The 24342-nt window shown below is 37.4% G+C and overlaps 1 protein-coding gene across 2 annotated transcripts in view; it reads left to right on the top strand.

Annotated features, from left to right (window-relative positions):
• LARP7 (La ribonucleoprotein 7, transcriptional regulator) overlaps positions 1-23367 on the top strand; it is a 28538-nt gene extending 5171 nt beyond the window's left edge. For both annotated transcript variants that reach the window (XM_075200471.1, XM_075200478.1), the window contains exons 3-13: positions 2481-2581; positions 2664-2747; positions 3400-3564; positions 6079-6187; positions 8061-8438; positions 8795-8933; positions 13933-14081; positions 16443-16528; positions 20024-20183; positions 21699-21790; positions 22984-23367. In XM_075200471.1, the coding sequence (XP_075056572.1) occupies positions 2481-2581; positions 2664-2747; positions 3400-3564; positions 6079-6187; positions 8061-8438; positions 8795-8933; positions 13933-14081; positions 16443-16528; positions 20024-20183; positions 21699-21790; positions 22984-23064 (1544 nt within the window). In that variant the 3' untranslated portion in view covers positions 23065-23367. The remainder of the gene's footprint in view (positions 1-2480; positions 2582-2663; positions 2748-3399; positions 3565-6078; positions 6188-8060; positions 8439-8794; positions 8934-13932; positions 14082-16442; positions 16529-20023; positions 20184-21698; positions 21791-22983) is intronic.
• The last annotated feature ends 975 nt before the right edge of the window (positions 23368-24342 follow it).

The following is a 24342-nucleotide window of genomic DNA, read 5'->3' as shown; positions in this document are numbered from 1 at the left end:
CGCTTTAGGTTTAGAAAACCTTTAGAGCTTGTTCATACCTATCCGCTGTTAATGCTGTTTTCATTCAAGAGTGCCTATATACTGCATTAAAGGTGGGATGAATGGTTCATTATGGCCTTGTTCCCACCATTTTGTTCTAAAATTTTAACTTTGCTTTTAACATTTCAGCACACAACATACGCGTTTCATGCATTAACACTACTATAGATTGTATTGGTAGAAGACAGGTCATGGAAAGCACATCATAACTTTAAGAAATACATTACTGAAATTAGTATAGAGCATGTGTCACGCTGAGTACGCGCCTATGCAATCTTACTTTGGGTGCAATTTCTGTAACAATTTCACCAACGTTTGAAAGTCCCGATGAGCAAGCTGGTTAATGTGTACACACCTACGCTATTTACCTTTAGATCTGTGATCTTCATCTCATAACCATATGCTGAAAAGATCGTAGCTCTGTACACCCTACAGATATCCGTCTACGCTGCTGGTCTTCCACATTTGCCCAACATCATTCTACCGTTGATTGTGATATTTAGAAAGTTTAACAAAAACGAAAACAAACAGATGCAATGTGTTTTGTTTTTTTTACGATAAAACATGATCGTGGGAGCGTACACATTTGCAGTATCTGAACAGACAGTCATGAATCGTGTGATCTGCACAATAATTGAATGGATGTGTACCCAGTTTTGGTTCTCATTTGTTTTACCCATTTTCTCAGTGTGAATGAGCCCTTAAAACATTAGTAACAGGATTTTGCTGTGACATTGCCAAAGTTGTGAAACTAATATATTAAATGTTTAGAGTTTAAACATTTAAGTATACATTCTTGCTTACACAGTATCCCTCTGTGTACGAACAAAGTGAATTACATTGATTAACTATTTTTATTTTATATTTAAAGCCTTTTTATGCAATGTAGCAGTAACTATGCTTTAGATGACAGTTTCACAGTTTAAAGACTTTTTTGTTTGTGAAGGATTACAGTATAATAATACAAGTCATGCTTTGCTATTTGCTACATTGACAGGAGAGGGTGCAATCCCTTATCTTATATCTATGTAAATCCTGACTTATTGAAGCACTCATTGAGTATACTGCTGGGGAGCTCATTTTTCATTCTAAAGCTGGGTAGACACTGAAGAATTGTTCAGACCGACGTGCTATCTCAAACGATTATACCTACAACTGAAGGTCCAATCAGTCTGATGATTCATGCATACACACTGAAACGATTTACCTTCAGATCTGTGCTCTTCATCTGGTCCTTTATCTGGTCCTCTAGTCGGGAGAATGACAGTACAATATTCATTCATTCACTACTGTCATATTGTCACACTGATTAAAACCGCCTTGTTATAGCTATCCACATGTCATAACGAATTTCGTTAGCATCTGTGACTCTGAAACAAAATATTCTGTCTCAGAACAAACAAATGAATTATTCCTTCTACAGCACTCTCTACATTTATTCACTCTGACATTCAGTGCTAACATCGGCTGAAAAGAGCCCGACTCTGTAAACTCTATGGAGATCGTCAGCATGAGTGCATACACACTACATGATTGTTAGGTAATTGATCAGTACGACCAACCAAATGAGGCGATAATCGTCTATTTGGGCAGACTTTCGACCATCGTGTCACTACACACTTACCCGACTTTCGAACGAGCGGTCGTATGTCGGCTGGTTGAGCCGATTATTGGACAAAAACCCTGTAGTGTGTACCCAGCTTTACTCCAAATTAGGAACTGTATTGGAAATCCACATATAGAATACAAAAGGGTGTGTTCTCTTTCATCTGACATTCCAGGAGTATGGAAGGGTTTTATGCTACCTCTGTTGCCACATTTATGTGAGGAAAATCCGAGTTTAACCTAATGTTGTGCAGGTTCATGGAAATTTGGAATGCACAAAAGCAAGTAGGCTCAGTATTTGTGGAGAGGTCATTGTGTATGTCAATTATCTAGCACCAATACTGAGAATCTCACATTGCACAAAGGTTTTAGGGGTATATTTACTAAACTGAAGGTTTGAAAAGGTGGAGATGTTGCCTATAATAACCAATCAGAATTTAGTTATCATTTATTTAGTACACTCTGCAAAATGACAGCTAGAAACTGATTGGTTGCAATAGGCAGCATCTCCACTTTTTAAAACCTAAACAATGTTTATCAATCCATCAATATGATCAACAAAGGACCAGAAGTTAAAATTAGGCCAACCACATGTATTGCCAAATTGGGCACAGATCAGGCTAAATCTGACAGACCGGCTTAATCTATCAGTGTGTAGGCAGAATAACAGCAATACAAATGAGTGCAACAGTCTGATAAAGGCCTTTGTGTATCTTGGATGAGTGTTTCACAAGCAGATGCATATGAATTTCATGAACTCTCTGTACTAAATATGGGGGATACATACGCAATAATTTCAGAACATGTTTACTATGCTTTCTGCTCTCTTGTTTTAGACATTGATCTATCCATATTGGCGTCCTTTAATAAAATGAAAAAACTAACCACAGATGCCAAGCTAATTGCTAGAGCCGTCAAGAATTCCTCTGTAGTAGAGGTAAGTGCTTATCACAGGCCCTTTCTATATGCGTCAACTACAGAGGGGATGAGTTAATAATTTTTATTTTGTTCATTCAAAGGTGAATTTGGACAGTACTAAAATCAGGAGAAGGCTTCCGCTAGGGCAGAAACCAGAGGATGTGGATGCCCGTACTGTGTATGCGGTAAGTCATTCTTGTACGCCAATTGGTAACCTAAGGCAAAGTAATATTCTGTGATCTGCCAAAGCGTATGTGCTATATGGTCAGCTTATACTGTCATGTATTTTATATACGTACATAATGAATCTAGTAAAAATAATATTCTACTACGTTGTATCTAATATCAATCTACAAGTTGATTGTGGAATGCACTAATATTTGCAGACTTTTTCACTGTATTTTTGTTTTTATTCATTGGTTCACATCACTTCTTTTTTATGACACCACTATGGAAGACAAATCTGCTAAGGAAAGCATAATTAGGAAATTAGGTCCCTTGTAGTTTAAATTTGAATGTATTGTAAAAAATTCTTAGAAAATGTTAAACTCTCTTTTGTTTTTCGTCTTCATGCTTAACCTGGCACTGTAGTACTTCATAGTGCTGGTTGTACTATACATATTATTGTAGAATCATTTAAAAGCTTGGGTGTTTTGTTATAACATCATATGGTAATCCAGTAATTATTAATTACAACTGGTCTGTATAACCTTTTTAGGATCACTTTTCTTTCTTTCTTTTTTACCAGTGTCTTCATCTCCTTAGACATTTTCTGTTTACCTTCCTTTACAGTATAGCAATTCACATTTTATGTGTTTTTGTTTCTTGTGTTCTCAGGAGCTACTTCCCAAGAATGTTACCCACAGTTGGATTGAACGTGTTTTTGCCAAGTGTGGCACAGTGGTATATATAAGCATTCCCCGGTACAAAACCACAGGCGACCCTAAAGGATTTGCATTTATTGAGTTTGAGACTCGAGAACAAGCTGGTAAAGCAGTTGAGGTAATGACCTTTTCTATTTTTAGTTAGCTGTCTCTCCAAGCATTCAAGATAAAGCATTGTACACCGTGTACAGCAAAGTATAAAAGCAGTGAGCCATAGCAACCAACCAGCAATTGGTTTAGATTGATCTGTGTTATGTTAGGGTGTCTATACACGTTGCAGCTAATTTTGTTGTTTTAAGATCATATAGATCCCAAAATGTGGAAAATGTTAGCCTAAAAATCTCACAAAACCACATCAACATCTGATTGGAATTGGTCTGTTGATTGGCTGGCTGCATGAGCAATAATGGTCTCGCTTCACTAATTTAGTCTCATGGGATCTGAACATTCATAGCCAGATTGGACACAGATTCTTGCATTCAAGCCAAGTAGACAATTCTTTCCACGTAAAGAGAGATTAAAAGAAGAAGTCCAACATAATTTTTTTTAGCACATGGTTTAAGCTGGGTACACACCACAGGTTTTTCAACCAATCATCAGGCCAGTCTCATGATAAACAACTGTTATGTCCGATATCTCATTAGTGTGTACGCTACCATCATGTTTTATTGTACCAAAGCACATCATATTGTTTGATTTGATTTTATAAACTGACTAAAAATCACTATCAATGATGGAACAATGTCGGGCAAATGCAGAAGTGTGTACGCACTCGCGACCAGCAGTGTAAGCAGATGTTTTTAGAGTGTGCAGTGTGACGATGTTTTTAGCATGTGATTATGCGTGATGAAGTTCACAGATCTGAAGGTAAATGGTGTAGGTGTATACACAAATCTGCATGCTCATCGAGCCTTTGTCATTGCAGAAATACTTACAGAATTCGCATCTGTAGTAATTTTCTGTAGTGTGTACCCAGCTTTACGCTCTCATAATAAATAGGCCTTTGTGCAGCCCTGGCACAAATACAGTCCCTAATACAAAGCCATAAATGTAATAAATCATAAAATGCGTAGGACCCTTAAGATGTTATACAACATAAATGTTTGGACTGATAAGTCACAGTTATTTTGATGTGATTATTGCACTTAATTTCATTTAATTTCAGTGAAAAACATTATAGATCTAGTAAAAAATGACTACTTTATAGCATCATTGTTCTAAAAATAAATTGCTTGCTTAAGTAAACAATTATAATACCGCAATTACATTTAAATTATCAATAGTGTTTACATAACTTCAGATCACTGACAAATTAGTTCTAAAATATAATAATATATTGTAATGTATGAACATAATATCTAGGGCATTCCTTTTAAACATTCAACGTGCAAACTTAGAGCTTATTAAATGACCTTTGATACAAAAAGTTCAAAAAAAAAAAGCCAAAGGACCTGCACACACAGTTTTTGAAAATGTTTTGCTTTACTTTGCGTAAATTTCAGTGTTGCATTATTCATAAATGCAACCAGTGTTCTGCACAGAAATTTTTGCCAGCCGGGTGGCATTAAGAAGTAGCCAGCCAGGTGGGGACAGTGTAAAACTTTGCATTCATTTTAAAAAAATGTTGGTGTTTATTGCCCACACTTGTCAGGACTGGTCAGAATGGTGGTCATTGGTCTAATGCACACTGCTGGCTGTAGTGCTTACATAGTGTCTGCTCTAATAGAAGAAACAACGGTTTATTCTATTATAATAGGACTCCTTCAGACTTCCAAGAGAAATGAGAAATAGGTGCTGGGGAGCACATTTTTAACATACGGGAAAATACAATGAAGTTCTATGGAAACGCTCTTTAACTACATAGTACACTTTGATATTCATTAATGAATGCCCATTGAACTCAATTTAATTTGCTTGTTTTTTCATGCCCATGTATTAGCCCTAATGGGGGATTGATTGCAATCCACTGTCAGTCTATTAATATCATAGATGTAATCAACCCTCAACTTTTTACTGTATTCAGCCAGCAGTCACAAATAATGTAATCGCTATGTAACAAGTCCTTGATCTGTAGCTGATGAGATGCTGAAATAAATCCTCATTCCTGTACGTGGTGAAAACAAACTCAGTAGTCAGATTAATTAGACATACATATTCAGGGTGTTGCTGCAGTAGGGTATTTTAGATTATTTGTATTGTGACCCTTCTGTATTTGAATACTTGCATAACTCCTTTCCTTTAGTAAATCCCTTTGAGAGTCAAATGTTGTCATGTTGAAACTTTTCAGAGAGCAAATTCATTCATTATGAGATAGTGGTATATTTGATTTTCCATCAAAACCTCTTTTGCCTTTTTGGAAATGTCTGCAAAGTGGTCATGTGATATCAATAGATAATGTCCATTAGATGTGAATGGAATGTGATCGCCATTATAAATCCCTCTCCAATGTGCTCTGATCTGTCAGGGTATTGGCACCATTTGCTCCAGCATTTTTTGGTTGCGTTCAGCTTCAAAATAGGGAGAAAAATTGTATTTCATGTTTTCTATGAGTAAATCTCATCCAACTTATGTATTCCATGAGCCCATCTGAAGATAATTATATTTGTCCATTATGATCCCCTCCTAAATTTAGCTTTTAAATAATCCTCCTGAGGAAGCACCAAGGAAGGCTGGGATGTTCCCAAAAACCGTGAAAAGCAAGCTTGTTCCAGAGCTGAGAGCATCGGAGACGCATGACATTGGTATGACTGCGAATGGCTGGGTTTGTGCACATTTCATGTATAATTTGATTATTTATATATATATATATATATATATATATATATATATATATATATATATATATATATATATATATATATATATATAATCTTTATTTGCAGTATCAGATGCATTTTTAATGAGCATTTTTCTGCACTGCCATTTAAATGCTTCTCCCACCATCACACCTCTGGGGGTAAATGTATTAAGCTGCAAGTTTCCGTTGGGTTTGAAAAGTGGAGATGTTGCCTATAGCACTTAATCAGAAAGTTGCAGCTTGATACATCTATCCCCTGGTATTTCATTGCTAACCAATAACACATGACCGTAGTACATTCAAATATAGGAGCAACCCAAACATTGTCTAGTCAAAAATGTCATGTGGGGGGATGTGTATAAAAAAAATATATATTTACTTTAAACTTTACTACAATGGTATTAACATATGTGTCCTTGTCTGACACTGATTTGAATTAAGGGATCTCTGTTATTGTTTCATTCAGTTTTTAACTGATCCAGAGTGGGAAACATAATAATTTTGTTATTCCTTTGTGGGTGATCCTACCAAGGGAGAAGCAGTTATCAGCTGCAGTAGGGGGGAGTGAGCCTGAGTTAGGACATTGGTAGACTTAGTGGGAATCGGCAGTACCAGGGAAATGGTCCTTGAAGTGAGAGAGGGCAGAGGTGAGAGGCTGGCAGCACGGAAGCGGAATGGAGGGACAAGCTCGGAAGCAGCGTTGAAAGTTAGGATGAAGAAAGAGAAGGGGGTGTCATGTTGGTACTCTAATAAACAGGATCAGGTCCTATCAGAAAATATGTTCATAATGATTCAAACTTACTATGAATGTTGCTAGAATTGAGAGCATCAGCTCCTCTGCCTATATAACAGTAGTAGCATAAGGCAACCTTTTCCAAAGAGAAACTTTGTTACTATTGTCTCTAAATCTCAATAGAAATTCATGAACTACATTTTTAAAGAGATGTCTTTCTTGGTATCAAACTGTGATTGAATTGACTGATGGGTTTAAAAAAAATAAATGCCCATCTATATTAAAGTTCATTGCTTTATAATCTTAGCATTTCTGACTAGTCTGGCCATGCATATGTATATTTTCCTTTTCTTTAAATTCCCACACAGCACATTTCTTTAATGATCAGAGTCCAATTCATATTGATAGTTAGTGTGTGAAATCATCATCAGGGCTGATGACAATATTAGCCAACATTAATAATGTGAATAATAATACCAAGTGATGGCAACTATGATGGCCCTGTTTATTCTAAATGTCCACAATGCAGACTGATACTCGGGTTCTTAATAAGTCAGGAAGAAACATATAGACCTATAAAGCTGACTGTATTTCACTGCAGTGCCTCTACTAGCCTACAAGTATGGCTGTGTACTTTTTTTTTTTTTTTTTTTTATTAAAGCATATATATGCATAATAACAGACAAGTCAGTACATAACAATATTTATAAAGCAAAAGCTACAAACCTGGACACACAAAGGACATGATCCTACTTGTGAACTCAGACATAACCAGCAAAACTCTTAAAATATGAATTATGCAGTGGACATTTTTAGATATCTATATATTATATATGTATGTAAGTTTTATTACAATATATAATGTGTGTGTGTGTATAACATAAATGTATGTCAAGGTTAAGTTGTCAACTTTTTATAGTGCTTTACTTGTTAACAGTTGTGTATGGACATTTAGTTACAAAATTATTTGTTCTAATTTGATAGTATTTTTACATAATTTCTGTTTAATGTCTGTAGTTCGTCATTATCATGACTTAGTGCTAAAATGTTGTTATAATGTTTATGTTTTGTTTTTCATTTTTAGAGGAGAAGAAAAAGAAGAAGAAGAAAAAGTCTAAAAGCAGAAAGGAGAGCAATGAGAAAGCGGAAGAGGAAAACCATGACCAAAATATGGATGTGTCCACAAAGGAAGAAAAGCCTAAGAGACATCGCAGCAGTGTGTCGGAAAGCTCTATGACAGAGACATCAGAAGCTAAAGAGCAGACCTTTAAGAAAGAGACAAGGAAACGGGAAAGGGCAGAGAGCTCAGACCAGTCGGAGGAAGGCCGATCTGGCAAGCGGAAACGTAGCAGTTCTGAAGAGCACGACTCTTCATCTTCTAAACACAGGAGAGGACACGCTAAAAATGAGGCTGTAAATTCAAGGTCTGCAATGATGCCTACAGACCTCCCAGAATGTAAAGGTGACCTTTTTATTAATTTCTTCTCAATTGTTCAAAAGAATTTAGATGTTTGCTAATCTCATATTATTAATGTATGGCAATGTAATTTTATTAATGATACTTAAATAAAACTCTACTATCCTTGCACACTCTGCATTGTGGTTATATCTATGTGATGATAGGGGGTTTGTAAATCTTGATGGTCTTGAGCAGTGGGACCTGGGAACTGATTACTGTGATGTGCATTCAGGTATTGCTGGTGTTTCTGGAGAGTAAAGACAAGGGGGAACATGTTTATCATCTGCTGAGCATCTCAAACTCTTTATGACAGCCATTCTACATATAGTTTATTTATCCCTTTTGTGTATATTTATCAGAGGTTTCCACAGAAGAAGAAAAGGACACAATTGAGAAGAAGGAAACGTCTGCAGTGAAAGTAAAGAGGAAGCGAAAGAAGAAGCATAAGGAGAGATATCGAGTTGGGGAAGAGGTCATCCCCTTAAGAGTCCTGTACAAGTATGTCCATTACATTATTTTTTTTTGCAACTGTATAATGCACAAATCATGGTTTATACAGTGGCATAACTTGAAAAGAGACAAAAAAATCCAATATTTGCTGTTGCAGCATGGGACCACAGAGCAGGCTGTTATTGTTTGCAGCTAAACTTCAGCCCAAGTGTATAATTAGTGTATCATGTGTGATTGACATCTGCACCTCCTGCCTGCCTGAAATACTGGGAAGAAATACATCTCTCTCCCTTTCATAAAGAGGAGTACTGTGTTGCATGCAAGTTATGGAACCACCTCCACTAATTTAATCGCAATCTTGCTGTATACAACTGACCAGTGTAACACTACTTTTACTCTGTTTAGTGTTCAAATATGAGTGTTCAGTAGTTACCTAATAAAAATCAAATTCTTCTGTGTCATGTCCCAGCATTCAGTTGGCAGTGGCTATAGCAGTCTTAAGCGGCCACAAAAAGATTGCTAGGACATACTGCAGGTGAGTTCAGCTTCTCTTTAATCGCTCTGCAGGTGTCCTGGATAGTAACCCTGCCATCTGTCAGCCATGACAGGTGTGCCTCGGTAAAGAAGAGCCAGGGTTCTGCACAAGACATAAGTACTAATTTTTAGATGGCTGCCCCTGCGCACTTAATAGTAAAAATATAAATCTTGGTTGGTGGTAGCTTTTTTTTTTTATGTTTTTTTAAGAGACCCACATAAGTGTATTTATTTCTCTTTATTAATGATATATACTGCAATGTAAGTTCAAATCCATAGGCGGAACATTTTCATGTGCCATTTACTTTTATATTCTTACACAGATATGTTTCATTGTTAATATTTACACTGGAAAAAAAGTATGCAATATGTATACTGTGATAGATAGATAGAGATATCTATATATATATCTATCTAACACCATGATTAGTACATTTTGTCATTTTTACAACAAAAATCATTATATATCTATATAGAAATTTATTTCTACACTTCATGACACGTAATCTACTGACCCCATGGTTGAGACGCAAGCAGTCACCATTGCTAAAGTGCAATTCTTGCTCTTATACCACAGAGGTGCACATTGGCAATGGTAACTGCATACAGCAATTCTTTGCAATTGTCCTATAACCCAACAACATGCACCAGTAGAACACAGCAGCATGAACAGAAGGCACTTACTGTTCTTATCACAGAATGTGCTCCGTGTTTTTTGCAGGCGTGACTTGGAACACTTACTCTTTTTTCAAAACTCAGTAAGCACCCCAATGTTATTGTATTGGGGAGTCCTTTATAAATGTTTACAAACCCTATATGTGAAAGAAAGCGATATTTAATTCTAAGTATTACATGCATCCATGTCCTCGAATAATCTGTGCAATAATATAAGGATGTCTAAGTAGTTGTGACCAAAGCAATATTTTCTGTAGTTTTGATGGCTGACCGGGTATGTTTTAATTGAGAGATAACAGAACCCTCTTTCACTAAAACATTGCAGCACTTACTACTCTAAGCTCAGAAAAGCACTTCCATTTTTAAGTTTAAGTAGGATCTTCATGGAGATCATTTCTTTTTTCAGTTCCAGTTTATAGCCTACAAAGCGATAGAGAAAGGACAATGTTGCATATAAAGGAAACATTAGATTTATACCAGTAATACTTAATGATTACAAAGCAGAACATTAAAACATAATGGTTATATTGCAATGTTACTCCAATCGCTAGAGATTTTTCATAACTAAACTTCAGGTAATCAATATGTACACATATTTACACCAAAGAGCTATAGCTTGAGAAGTATTTACATTGTAACTTTTGGAAGTAACTTAAATTGGTAATTGGTGGCTGAAAACATTAACGTTACTTTTGTCAATTCGGATATTAATAAAACGTGCCCTTGTTAATGTTGTGCTTTATTCTTGGAAGCTTAATGCAGCTTTTCCCAATCAAAGACACTTAAAGGAAAAAAACCAAACCTGAAAACTACAACATATGTAAATGTCTTCTTAGAGACAATTTGTAAGAATAAGCAAGGTTATGAAGAGCCATAAAGGGACATGAAACTAGTATCCAACATTTAGCATCCATGAAGCATGTCGCTCTGTTTGAAAGTTACTTTATGATCTAACATATCTTATTAATGAACTATTCCTTAAAAAAAAAAAAAAAAAAAAAAATACTTTTACTACATAAACATAGCTAACAACAATTGTGAATTTGTGTGTTTTTAAACGTTTGTACTAGTAGGTAAATATTAGCTGATTATATTTTGATATACTTTACATTGGTTTAAAAAAATCTGATAATTCACAAATGTATGTTAATGTTTCTATGCCAGGCCTGGCCAACTTGTCGTGAAACTAAGTCCCAGTATACCTTGCCAGTTATCGGCTGACTATCTGCTGGCAAAGCATGCTGGGACTTATAGTTTCACAACGCCTGAAGAGCCACAGGTTGGCCAGGCCTGTTCTATGCCTTGATAAAATGTAACTTGCTTGAGATACAAATACTAAATACAACCAAGCACATCAGGCTTGGCCTTCATTTCATAGAAAAAAATGCTGCAAAATGCATATGAAGACTTTCCATTGATAACTTTGAAAATATTATATAACAATTTCCATGCATATGGATGTTTGTGAATAGGATGATAACAATGTCATGTTTTGTCTATTTCTTCCTCATTTTAAAAAAACAAGCCAGTCCTGTACTGTGGCAATTTCTTTAAATTTCATTAGCGGTTTATGATCAAAACACCACATATACTCTCCAAAAAACTTGTGCATCTGAACATATAAGATATATAAAAGGTAAGGATGCAAAAGCTTAGTGCCGGTATGATGAAGTTTTGTACTAAATATAAACAGCACTAACCTTATTTTTGAAATTACAATACACGTTTAAAGATCACTCACCTACAAAGCCTGTGTGTCTCATCACCTGGGTTGCTGACTGGATTGTCTGGGCCTGCCTTGACTTTATACCTTCATGCTATCTCTAGGATAAATCTAATTGCCAAGAAGCAGTTGGTGCTCTCTTTTGTAATTGTAATATACATGTGTGCTAAATGTAACATTTTGGTTGGCTGTTTAACCCTTAGTCTTGTTTAAGCAGAGGAAATGGTTAGCACTTAACTCTTCTGATGCCTAAAGAGCATTGAATGTCATGTTCTCAACTGCATTTCATGTGCTAAGTACTAGAAAGGGTTAAGGCTCCCAATTAGATTGATTGTGTTTTCTGAAGGCAAATAAATGTACATAGGAATGAGCTGCTCATTGCCTGAATAGGCTATTGTGTTGCAATCAGTCTGGGCTGTGACCACATACTAATCATATAGACAATTGGAGATTCCTTTAAATGTGTGCAAACTTCATACACCTTTGTGATCCCTAGGAGCAATTCTGTCTTTATTTGGCATTGTTCAAGCTGTCTGCATTCCAATGACCCCTGCATGCAGATGTTATATTATTTAGAGATTGTGAATTCAATCATTATATGGGAAAATTATAGTACAGTACAAATTAATAATACATTATTTCACTTATCACTTTGTTTTATGTACAGCTGTATTTGTCAGATACAACACTGTTTGTTATATGTATTGGGTTTGCTAGTTTTTCATATTTATTTGGCTGAGAGTGCTACAATTACCTCTGAATGGCTCTGCTGTATTGAAATGTACATGGCAAACTTACTTCATTGCATCTTCTATTGAACCTGCACTATAAATAGTTGAAAAGATAGATTTCTTCCAACAATTTAATATGCTTGAATATGTATGGGGTTCTCATTTGTCTCACTACGCCATTGGTTATCTGACATGTTCTGATACAGTGATACCCTCTAACATGGCATATTTGGGGTACTTGGAGAGAGGGTTAAAAAAAATTCTTTACAGCTATGAACAGGCTGATAAACCTTGTACAAGTTACCTTACATAAAAAAGCTACTGAGAGCATTTACAAATGTGTATATAAAAGTTTTATTACCTTGACATAACTTATAATGTTTGACATGTTGCTGAATGCAAGCTGTTATTCTGTTATCAGCTATTGTATGACTAAAAGAAGCTGACTGCGGTGTCATTCAATAGGTATGTTGACAGGAATATGCACAGGACAAAAACTTTCCACTGAATCCTACCCTTACTCGATCATTTACGTATAATAATAATAATAATAATAATAATAACCTAATAACCCCCCTTAAGTACTTAAGGGAGGGGCAGTTTGTTGGGTATGCATCAGCGGCGTAAATACCTTGCACTCAACAGAATCCTCTGAAATGTCAGGTGTTGTCCAGTGTAGCCAGTTTAATTAACATGTACTGCTAATTTACCGTCAACTTGTAATTTTGGTTAAGTAGTAGTGTAAAATAAAAAAAAAATCCTGCTATTAATCGATATTCAACATTTATAACTGTAAATTTGTCGCAGGAGATAGTTTTAAATCACTATCAATTGGAAACCTTAGTTGTTTCAATTTTAAAATTGCACATGTCCGCAACATCTGTAATAAAAAGTATAATGTTTTCCTTTTTTATTCATACACAAAAGCAATTTCCTTTTATTTGCTTAATACTGCTAGGAATGTATGAAAAAGTATTATTGACTAATGGTTGACCCTGTAGTGTTACAGCTGCGTTTTTTACTACACTGAAGCAGTCAGTGAAGAACTATTTCAGAAATTCCATATCAATCTTTAATTGCTAAAAAGTAAGGGGTGGGGGTTGTTTTAAAAGTGGCAGCTAATTGTTTACTCTATACAGCTAAAAATCAACACTGTGATGGAACATAGCTCCTCTCCTGTTACAGTGGTCTGTTTGCCAAAGAGGGGGCTGTCCAGCAGAGGATGGCTTGTGTGGTTGAAGCCCTGTATCTTTTATTCTAGAGCATCATTTTTTCAGTTGGTTTTCTGCCCACGTGCACATGTATAAATGTGTATGCGCCCCTCTTTGTATGAACACTTTGATCATACTTCCCTAGATGAACGTTTCTGTGTCTCTCTCTACAGAAAAGAATGGGTGGATCTCAAGGCTGAATATTTGGCACTGCAACGAGCCAGCATGGCCTCCCTCAAAAAGTCATTAAGTGGTGGAAATCCCTCTTCTGCAGGGGAGATGGAAGCAGAACAAACTGTACAGAACCCTAACATGAAAGATGGTAAAGTAGTGAAACACTGAATAGTTCCCACACTGTTTTGTATATAGTCTTTTCAAAAAACTGCACACAACATTTTAGGTGATGTTTTTGTTTGTCAGTGATCAGTGAACTCAATGCAACACTAGCACTGAAATAAATATAGCTAAAGAAGGTTCTCCAATTAAATGAAAATCCCTGTCTCATGTTGGCCACCCACCTTCACATTTGTAGAAACCAAATTTTGTTTGATATCTCACATAGCACGTATCAGGCAGGGGACACGCATGTGTACATAGCTTGCTATCTAGCAATCGGCAAGTACATTTAAAATCATTTTTAGGGAAACTCTGTAACAATTGCCATTCAATTGTAAAACCATAAGAGCTACTGACAACAATTACAAGTATATAAGTAAAAGTTTCAGAAGTAGATCAAACTGTACATGATTTTTATCATGGTGTAGGTACTTTTCCTGTGCTGTTTACTTAACATGACAATATGCTTAACAGGACACAGCAGTAACACTTCGGAGAATCAGATATTTAATTTTAAGTAGGTAGAAGAAGGTTACATAAAAGATAATATATCTTATTCCAGTTACGGTATGCCGACTTTTACATATATATTTTTACCACTTTCAGGGGCATATTCAATTAGCTTTCCGGTTCGCGGTAACGCGCGTTACCGCGAAACCTGCGCAGTATTGCCGGTAATACGGTACCGCAATAACACAGATTTTTGTACACAACCCTATGGGGTGCGAACGAAAATCCACGTTATTGCGGTACTGTGGATTGACTTCGCGGACCGTTCCGGCGCGATCCCGCGAACCGGAAAGCTAATTGAATATGCCCCTCAGAATATGTTTGTCTCTTATGTTTAGTATGCCTTCAGTGTAGTGCTAATATTTGGGCAAGTTTCAATACAGTTATATTTTGTGCTCCTCCAATAATATGTACTGGTAGTTGTTCAGATGTATGTTTATAAAACAAAATGCAACTCTGAGTAGCATGAAATGTGGTATAGAGGAAAAAGAAATACCTAGTACTTCATGGTATGAGAGAGTACATACACAGTGTAGCAAAACCTAAATAATGTATACAAAAGACCTACGCTTATTCCATACTGCCTTATGTCGTCGTCGTCCCCATACACATTATATATCTTTAATCGCTATTTCTGAAAAACCGGGATCAATTAATAATGATAATGGGGACATGGGCAAAAGCTGATTGAGAGCAAAATCTAATATAAGGTATTTGGTCAGCCTTATAATTGTCCTAAATGTCCCTTGTACTATGCAGGTCTAGTACATAACATTTTAATTAAAAATTCCAGCCTTACATAATGTAATCTGTGGTTTTGTTCAGTTTTTACAATATGTGCAAATCATTAAAATTACAACTCCATACACTATTTACAAACATTAGTGCCGGAATCTATAAATAACAGGATATCCTGCTTTGCATGCTAGAATCTCCTCAAACTCCTCTGTTCTGAGCAGAACGTCATAGACCGCTGTCAAGCTACCAGCCCAAGTACAGATTTGGTCTTTTTTAACCTATTTGACAGATAATTGAAACATGATTGGACCCTAAAACAATTGTCTTAGACAATAAAAATCTAATTTAATCAGTCAGGGCAAGCAATCCTGTCTGCCAATGACCACATCAGACTATGCAATTATCAGTTCACAAGTAATATGTCTTTGGGTTCTGAGTTTTTACCTGACTGCCTGCCTTGCTATTGCTTGTGACTAATTTGATTTAGTGTTATTTCCACTCTTCATGGGTCCCTATTTTGCTTATTAGACAATACCTTGAGCTTATGCAGAAATCTTGTGATATCAGTAAATATATCAATCGTTTAAGTGACACAGTAGCTGTAGTAGCACTCAGATGTGACATTATCATGGACCAGTGTTGTCTTCATCTTTAACAGCCAATGCATTCACTCCTGCTGATTTAGTGTGCTCTCACAGATGTGCAAGACTAAATGCTCACCACCCTAATGACTAAATGGACATGTTCTATGCAGAATCCTTACAACACCGTTGTATAATGTTACACAGCAATAACTTAATTCAAGACAAGATTCGAAAAGATTGCATGTAATTTATATCCGTTTTATACCCACCATTCTCTTGTTATACATAATGCTACAGCGGGAAACATACACATAGGCACATGCCCTTACTTCTACATTTTAGAGAAAACGTGTGTGTGTGTGTATAGATGTATATGTGTGTGTGTGTATGTATGTATGTATGTGCGTATTATATATATATATATATATATATATATATATATATATATATATATATATATATATAAGATGTAAAAGATTTTTTAATTATGATGTCATGTTTTATTTTTCTTACAGTGGAAACACTTGGACCTCAATTTGTAAGTGGAGTCATTGCGAAGATCACCAGTTCAGATCCTCTTCCAAATCGCAAACTTGTTAAGGTAACACTTTTTATTTTATTTTTTATTTTTTTTCCTTGAAATTTGTATAAGTTGTCTGTTAACTGGCCTCACACAATGGCAATGACCTGTAACTTACACATTGCTCTATGTAGATTTACAGTGTAGAACACATCAATCTACGCCATATGAAACTGGCCACACACAGGCCAATTCTTGGCGCATGCAACTGGAATTATGTCCAGTTTAGACACACACTTCACTTCTGGCATCATCAGGGCCTGTGTGGCCAGAAAATGACCTGATGACCTCCTTAGTAGGCATTTATAGTCCACTTTAATTTACATAGTTAGGTTGATCAGCTAGCTATATATTTTTTCCATAGCAGGCTCTCAGCTATTAGTATGTGTGTTTAATTTTTTTTCTTTAAAAAAAAACAAAAAACTGCACTGTTTGAACTTGGATAAGTGAATGCAGGTTGCAAGGGTGCTCATGTGGAGGCTCTTATCCTCGACAGCCCTGTACCACTAGGCAGGGGGAGGCACAGGGCCATCTTTATGGATGCCAGCCTCCCTTTAAGTTAGGCCCTTCGGGGATGTGCCATCGCTACAAAGCCATCTCCTCCTTGGTGTGTTTCGCACTGGCAAGCCCGCCACAAAGACACATAGGAGCAGTAGCCAGCAGCAGCTAGTGGCCGCATCAGCAAACATCAGCTCCTCTTAATTCCTTTCTGCTTTCTCTGCAGAGAGGTAGTGGTTGATGGTGGTGGAACTCGTTTCCTGGGGGATTTTCTTCCCTGTTTTTTTGCCTGACCAGTGTCTGTAATGCAGATCCACATTCATCCTTATTGCAAAGGTGGCCTCCTATCACAGTACCACACTTGAAATAACTGAGGTCTTCAGAACAACCCATTTTTATCACAAATATTTGCAAATGGAGACTGCATGGTTAGATGCTTGATTCTATACACCACTGGCAACAGGTCTGATTGAAACGCCTCAATTAAATGATTAACAGGCGTTGTCAAATACTTTTGTCCATATAGTGTGTATGTCAAAAGCCCAGTGGGGAAGAGGCGTGTGATCTGTTTTCCTCCTTGTGAAGAGCTGACACATCTCATTGAGTCACCATGGCAACAGCCAGGCAGAAAATTCATTGTACCGTGTAGGTTTCCTAGCCTCTTTATACTTCATCTGGATGAGATGGCCCAGTGGGAACAGGTATCCAATGTGGATACACCTGTAGCGTGGTTGGAATGCCATACCACTCTTCCTGTACCTAGCTCGGCTACTTTCAAAGATGGCACGGACCATTAAGTGGAAAGTTCTTTGAAGACCATGCTTAGGCCCATGCTTTCTTCCGCTTTGGTGGTTAGACAGATGGAGACCTGGGCAGATCAGCTTGCTGATGGTCTACAGGATTCTAATTTGCTTCCTCTGGCACTACATCTGACAGAAGCCTCAGGATAGCCTAATGAGGCGGCTCAGAATGCAGCCTCAGTGTCTTCCATCTCTGCATCAGCAGCTCAGAGAACTTTGTTGTTGCGTTGATGAACGCAGATAACAAATTCAAAAAGTCCTTGGAATCTCTTCCTTATGCCTGCTCTGTTCTTTTTAGTCCAGAGCTAGACAACACTATATTTCAGGCTACAGGAGGAAAAAAAGTTAATTCCTCCCTGTTAATGCTTAGAAGCCACGAGGACCTTGGTTTGGTTCCTTTCTTCGACCCTTTCAGGGGTGGTTCTTCAAACCGTGCGCAGTCTTACAGAGCTAAGGGGTCAGTCACAGAGGGGTAGGCTGTCCTACTCCAACAGGCATCCAGGGCCTAAAAAGCCTGCAACCTGATGAGATTCCTCTCCACCTCACGGCTATTGTGAGTGGATGCCTCTTGTTATTCCAGAACCAATAGGTGGCTTACAAGGATCATGCAATGTGGCTACATGATAGACGTCCAAAGCCGGCCACCTTACTTCTTCTCCAACTGGTTGGGATCCCACCTTCAGTTGGCCTCTCAGACGCTCCAATGGTCTCCAAGGATGTGCCTCTCTCGGTTTGTGGTGGATCACTTGATTGTGGCAGGTCATTTGCCTCATGGTCCTGGGCAATAGTCACCATGCATGCCAGTCTCTCAAGGTTGGGTGGGTGGTTGTTCTACACCACTGCGTCCAGGCTTTCTGGGCAGCTCAAGAAGTGTCACTCACTATCAACATTTTGGAGCTCCAAGCCTTGCTGCTCGAGTACGGGGAACTCAGTCATTCCTTCAGGGTGTGTCAGGGTATCTGCTTCTTGTCAGACAATGTCACGGTTGTGGCGTATATCAATCAACAAGGTGGCACCAGGAGTGCCGGAGTCGGTTGAAGGGGAAGTGCCAGATATTGTTCTGGGTGAAAATGTATGACCTGGCAAAATTCTGCGATATTTATCCCGGGTGTAGAAAATTAGGAGTCCGACTACCTAAGCAGACACACCGTGTTGCCAGGGGAGTAGTCTCTACACCTGGAGGTGTTCGATGGTTGGTCCAGAAGTGGGAACTTCCGGACGTGGACCTCATGGCGTCTCACTACAACTGCCAGGTGCTCAGGTTCTACTCCAGGAATAGAGACCCCTTGGTGTGCACGGTGGATGTCGTGAACATGACATGACATCAGACATGGTGGAATTCCAGTGATCTTGATTGCACCTGATTGGCCACGTCAAGCCTAAAATGCGGACATACTGCGCATAGCAGTAGGTAAAGGGTGGCAGCTTCCACATAGACAATCTGCTTCAGAGGCGGTTAGGCACCATGATCCCCAGAGCTTTTGTTACTATGTTGAAGACCAAGAAACTGTTCTCTGCCCTAAATTATCATAGTGTGGCAGACCTAAGTCTATTGGTGCGAACACAGGTCTAGTCATACGGCGTCCTTTCCACTCTCCAAGTTCTTATGTTTTTTTGCAGGATTGCTTGTAGGACGTCCGTTGCCTTAGTTCCTTGAAGGTGCAGGTAGCAGCCCTTTCGATATTTTTTGAGAAAAGGCTAGCGGCTATACCTGAGGGGCAGACTTTCCTACACATACAGCCTCCTTATGTACTACCTAAGGCACCTTGCGGTTTAAAATTGGTGCTTGGGGACCTTCAGTCACCCCCCTTTGAACTGTTGGAGTTGACTTTGTTCTTATTGGAGAACGTTGTTTTCCTGGGTAACAGGAACATTGTTGGTTTTCAAGTAGACAAAAGTAGATGTTAAAAAAATTTCATGACATGCCACGCCACGTGAGCTACTTTTTTCTCTTTGAATAGAAATTAGTGGAACCTGCATGTAGCTGTGGCAAAGTAGCCCATAGTATGTGGATGTAGAGAGTTAATTTGGAAGGAATGAGGACTATTTAAAATTATAAGCTATAGTGATGGCATTACAGATTCTATATTATCTAATAAAAGGAATGTTAATATGCTGTATGTTACAATATTGAGACTACAAGGAATAGTTCTATTGTGTTTCTACAGATAAGAAATGTAAAGATAAAATAAAAAAATATTGTTCCTATCCATTGCAGGATGCATTATCTGGAGTATCTGACGTTGTATATGTAGATATGTTAGAAGGGGATACAGAGTGTCATGCTCGTTTTAAGACTCCTGAAGATGCACAGACTGTCCTGAAAGCACGGTTAGATTTGCAAAGCAAGCACAACTGGAAGCTTCAGATCCTTTCTGGTAAGTGATTTACTATGAGGCATCAGCCATTTGACAAACCATGATAACAGGAAACCATAATAGTATTGCTCTTTACCGGTGTGTCTAAAACAATAGGCTATTGCTGTTATTTTGTTGACTCTGTTTTAGATTCAAATCAAGTGTATTGTTTTGTAAGTATTCACAACTTCAATGCAGCCAGTTCTCTTCCTTTAACTTCTTAATGACCTAGGCATTTTGGATATTTGTATCTATACCACAACTTTGTTTTTGTGGAAACATTGAATACATTTTCAAATATCTTCTGAACCCCATTAATTTTACATTACTTTCCGGGATAAATACGGTTTACATTTGTTAGCATATTGTAACAGATGGGGTTTTGTAACATTTTAATGCATCTTTTTATAGAAGTATAAAACTTAGTTAGTATAATCCCATTTACATTCCACACAATTTAATTTCTTTCTTCCAAATATTGTCACCCTTTGAGGCCCAAAAAAATGGATGGATTTCCTCTACTGCCATATATATTCATTGTAACCTTTATCCACAGTATTTGTATGGATTTTTATATAATGTATGTGTGTGTGTGCATATAATATATGTATTAACTGGTCCCAGAGGTAGGACCGAAAAGATTAACTTGCATTTTATTGTTTATGGATTTTATTGCTACATTTGTAGTGTGGGGGTTAACTCCTACAATCACCGTTTACATGACTGTGTTACCCTGCAGTTATGCTACTTAGCCAGTGTTAGAATGTCTACCTAGTGTTTTTATGTAGTTTGTTACAAGTGTGTATGTAGATTTATGTGGCATAGTAAGAAATAAACAGGAGGGAAAACTCTACCTGGAAATATTTCTACAGGAGGGCAAAGTTGTGTGAGTTCCTGTTACCCTCCAACTCATGCACATGGTTTGAGCGCTGCCTTGACACTCCCTACTGAACGGTTTGCAACCATATGTATGACAACTGTTTTTTCTTTCACTATAATATTGTACTTCTTACTTTTGGTTCTGTTTGTGTTCTCACCTCCAAACTGCATTTCCTACCTACCTCTCATGTGCTCATTTTCATTTGCATTTTTTTTTCCTGACTCCCATGATGTTAACCATTTCCTTAGATGTCAGTTTTCTCCCTGCCACAGCTGGTCATACTAGTGGGGCTGTACAGTCCTTTGCCATGGTGTTATGAATAGGGCTCTTTCTGGGCCCTATTTCCTTATAATGAGAAGGTTATTTGCCACATCTTGATATACCAACTAATTTCCCTAGTCACCAAAGTTGCTTTAAAGATCTTGGTGACCGGTTGTGTTTAGTAGACAGGACAAGTCCACCCATCAGCCATATTATACTGCCCATTACACTGTTCAAAATCAAAGGCAAGAGCCATGCTCATGATATTTGTTAGAAGTAAACACTCCTCAGCCCTGTGTCTGATTGCAATCATTAGAAGAAAACCCACACTTGTCTTTTCAAAAGCATGCTAGTTTTAATATGTTTTAAATACTATATAATTCCTTCTATCTTAGGAGACAGTGAGCAGAGATATTGGCAGAAGATCTTAGTGGACAGGCAGGCAAAGCTAAACAGACCACGTGAAAAGAAACGTGGCACTGAAAAGGTAACAATCTTGACTGTTTTTACACAAATGACTTGCAATTTACCTGTCTCTATACCCATTGTTTTACTTTTCTTGTTATGTCCGGACCAAGTGTGCATACTTAATGCTGTGCACTAGCACTGTTGATATTTGTTAGTGAATTCCCAATTCAGATATAGGAAATATGCACCTGCACTGCAGCTATCAGAAAAGCAGAAATGTTTCAATAAATAATTTCTCAGACACAGGAGTACACAATTTGAAAATATCTAAAAATCATATTTTCTTTCAAACCAAGCAATGTGAAATGTTCCCCAAAGCCACACTGCCACCTAAGAAAATATTTTCGTAAGGTGAAAAGGAAGTTGTTTTCCAGTGGGAATTTGGCTGCTTTCATGATGTGTCAGATTCATTTCTGAACATCCTTCAGTGGTCGATGTGGTAGAGTAAGAGGAATCTAGATGAGATGCCCATATTACTGCTGTGATCAGACAATGTATATCTTGGCATATTAGGACTATTTTAAAATAGCTTCACCAGATGAAGAACAGAGAGCCCTCCTTGACCACAAGATCTCTAGCATAAGTTAGATGCGCTTAGAAAAATTTCCTGTACTTGTGTTGGAGCTTGGTAGTATCTGTAGAAAATAATATGATGTTATGGTCAGTTATGCGCTTTAAAAAATAAAAAAGGATATAATCACTATTGTGGTAAGATAAATCTTATGCACCATATAACCTGTGTTTGGTACAGAGTACTTTCTAGTCGGGCCACAGGCAAAATGACACCCTTTGCTATCGCTTATGGGTGCCATGTGTCCTGAATAATGCTGCCTTGAGTGATGAGGGGATAAGAAATTAGCTTGGAAGCTCTGTTGATTTATCCTAACACATCCCTACAGGACTAACCAATGGCCAGATTCTAATGTCTCTCCCTCTCCCCATAGGCGTCTTAGGTCAAGGTACCTATTAGGTTATATATTAGCATGTGACCATTCTATAGCGTTACACACTGCTGTGGTTGTATTTTGACATCTTTTCATTTAAAAGTAATAAATTAGTCTAAAATAAATGTGGAAAATAAGAACTGCATATGTTCTGTAAAGAATCTACCAATACGTATTAGATGAGGAGCATTGTTCTGCAGATCACTAGAAAACTGATTAACCTCTAGTTAGATGATATTTTATTTGCTCTTTTTTGTTTCTTTTGCAGTTGGTTGCCAAAGCTGAAAAGATGAGGCTTGCCAAAACACAGGAGGCAAGCAAACACATTCGATTCTGCGATGCACCATGAGACACAGGAATTTTAAGCTTTTGTTTTTAATTTACTCTTTTCTATTTTAATCCTTTTAAATACTAGGTTCACCTAATTAAGGTTAATAAAATTAGTTGGGTGAAACTGGTAATAAATGGACTACCTGTATTTCAGAGTTTGATATTCCATATTGGACATTACTCCAAAATGATACATGGTTTTGTTTACACACAGCATTCTGTTGACAAATCTTTGACCTGAATATGATTGCAAAACTTATTGTTTGTTATTCTAAATAGTGGTGTGTTTTTGATTTAGACATGCTTTTTTAATGTTTTTTGTTTGAATAATAAAACAATTGTATGTATTTTGAAGGCTGTATTTGTACTGGATGTAAATGCTGAACACTATATTTTCCAGTGGTTTCCACAGTCACCAATAGCTTTTATGTAATATTCTTTGCATTTTTTTTAATGAAGATGGTCATACTACAAAAGCCGTAACATTTTTTTCTATTTCATCCAATCTGGGGGACACTTCTACGATAGGGTTGTATGAGTGCAGCTTGGAGTTGGTACTTAGCATGTTGCAATTAACAAGTTAACTAGTTAACAGACACCTCCCCTCTTCTACCCCATGTAGCTCCTCAGTGTAGATTAACTGCCCAATGAGTTGGGCTTACTTCTTAACTGATTAGTGAAAATTAGTAAGGTTTTTTTCTTTTATTTCATTATTTTGTTTTATTTAAAAATAGGTTCACAACCTGCTTCATGTGCGATTAGAATCAGCACACCATACAAAAAATGCAGGATGTGTGGGTGGGAGCAGTCTCCAGGTAAAAGCTCTTCGACAGCACGGATTTTAGAAGTGTGACAAGCGGCTTCATAAGTCGTTGTCACACTAGGTGATGCCTGATGACCAGCGGGTATAGAGTGCCGTGATTCAGTGCCATGGCGGCTGCCATCTTATGGCCACTACCAAGTTCCCCCCTCATAGAGGAGGGAGGAATGAAGGTACATGTTATAAGGGCACAGTTGTGTCCCCTTATATTAAGGTTGCATTGAATAAACGGCATTCCGCAATGTTAAATCTGTGAGGGGGGGCATGGTATTTGAGGGGCTACGTTTAAAAAATTAAGCTGAAATTTGGCATGCACACGGAGAACCGTCCATCGGTTCTGCATGTCAAATTTCAGAAAAAAAGAATAAAAAATGACAAATTAGGAATAATATGAAATTGAAAATCTTGGTTTTTTTTTTTTTTCACTTCTTGTTTCGCAAAAAGTTACTTTTTTCTGTTTTTTTGGGAGAGCGTAAC

Source organism: Mixophyes fleayi, chromosome 1 (genome assembly GCF_038048845.1).
Source record: "Mixophyes fleayi isolate aMixFle1 chromosome 1, aMixFle1.hap1, whole genome shotgun sequence".
Lineage (NCBI taxonomy): Eukaryota > Metazoa > Chordata > Amphibia > Anura > Limnodynastidae > Mixophyes > Mixophyes fleayi.
The sequence above is the reverse complement of the archived record's forward strand: the minus strand, read 5'-3'. Positions and strand labels throughout refer to the sequence as shown.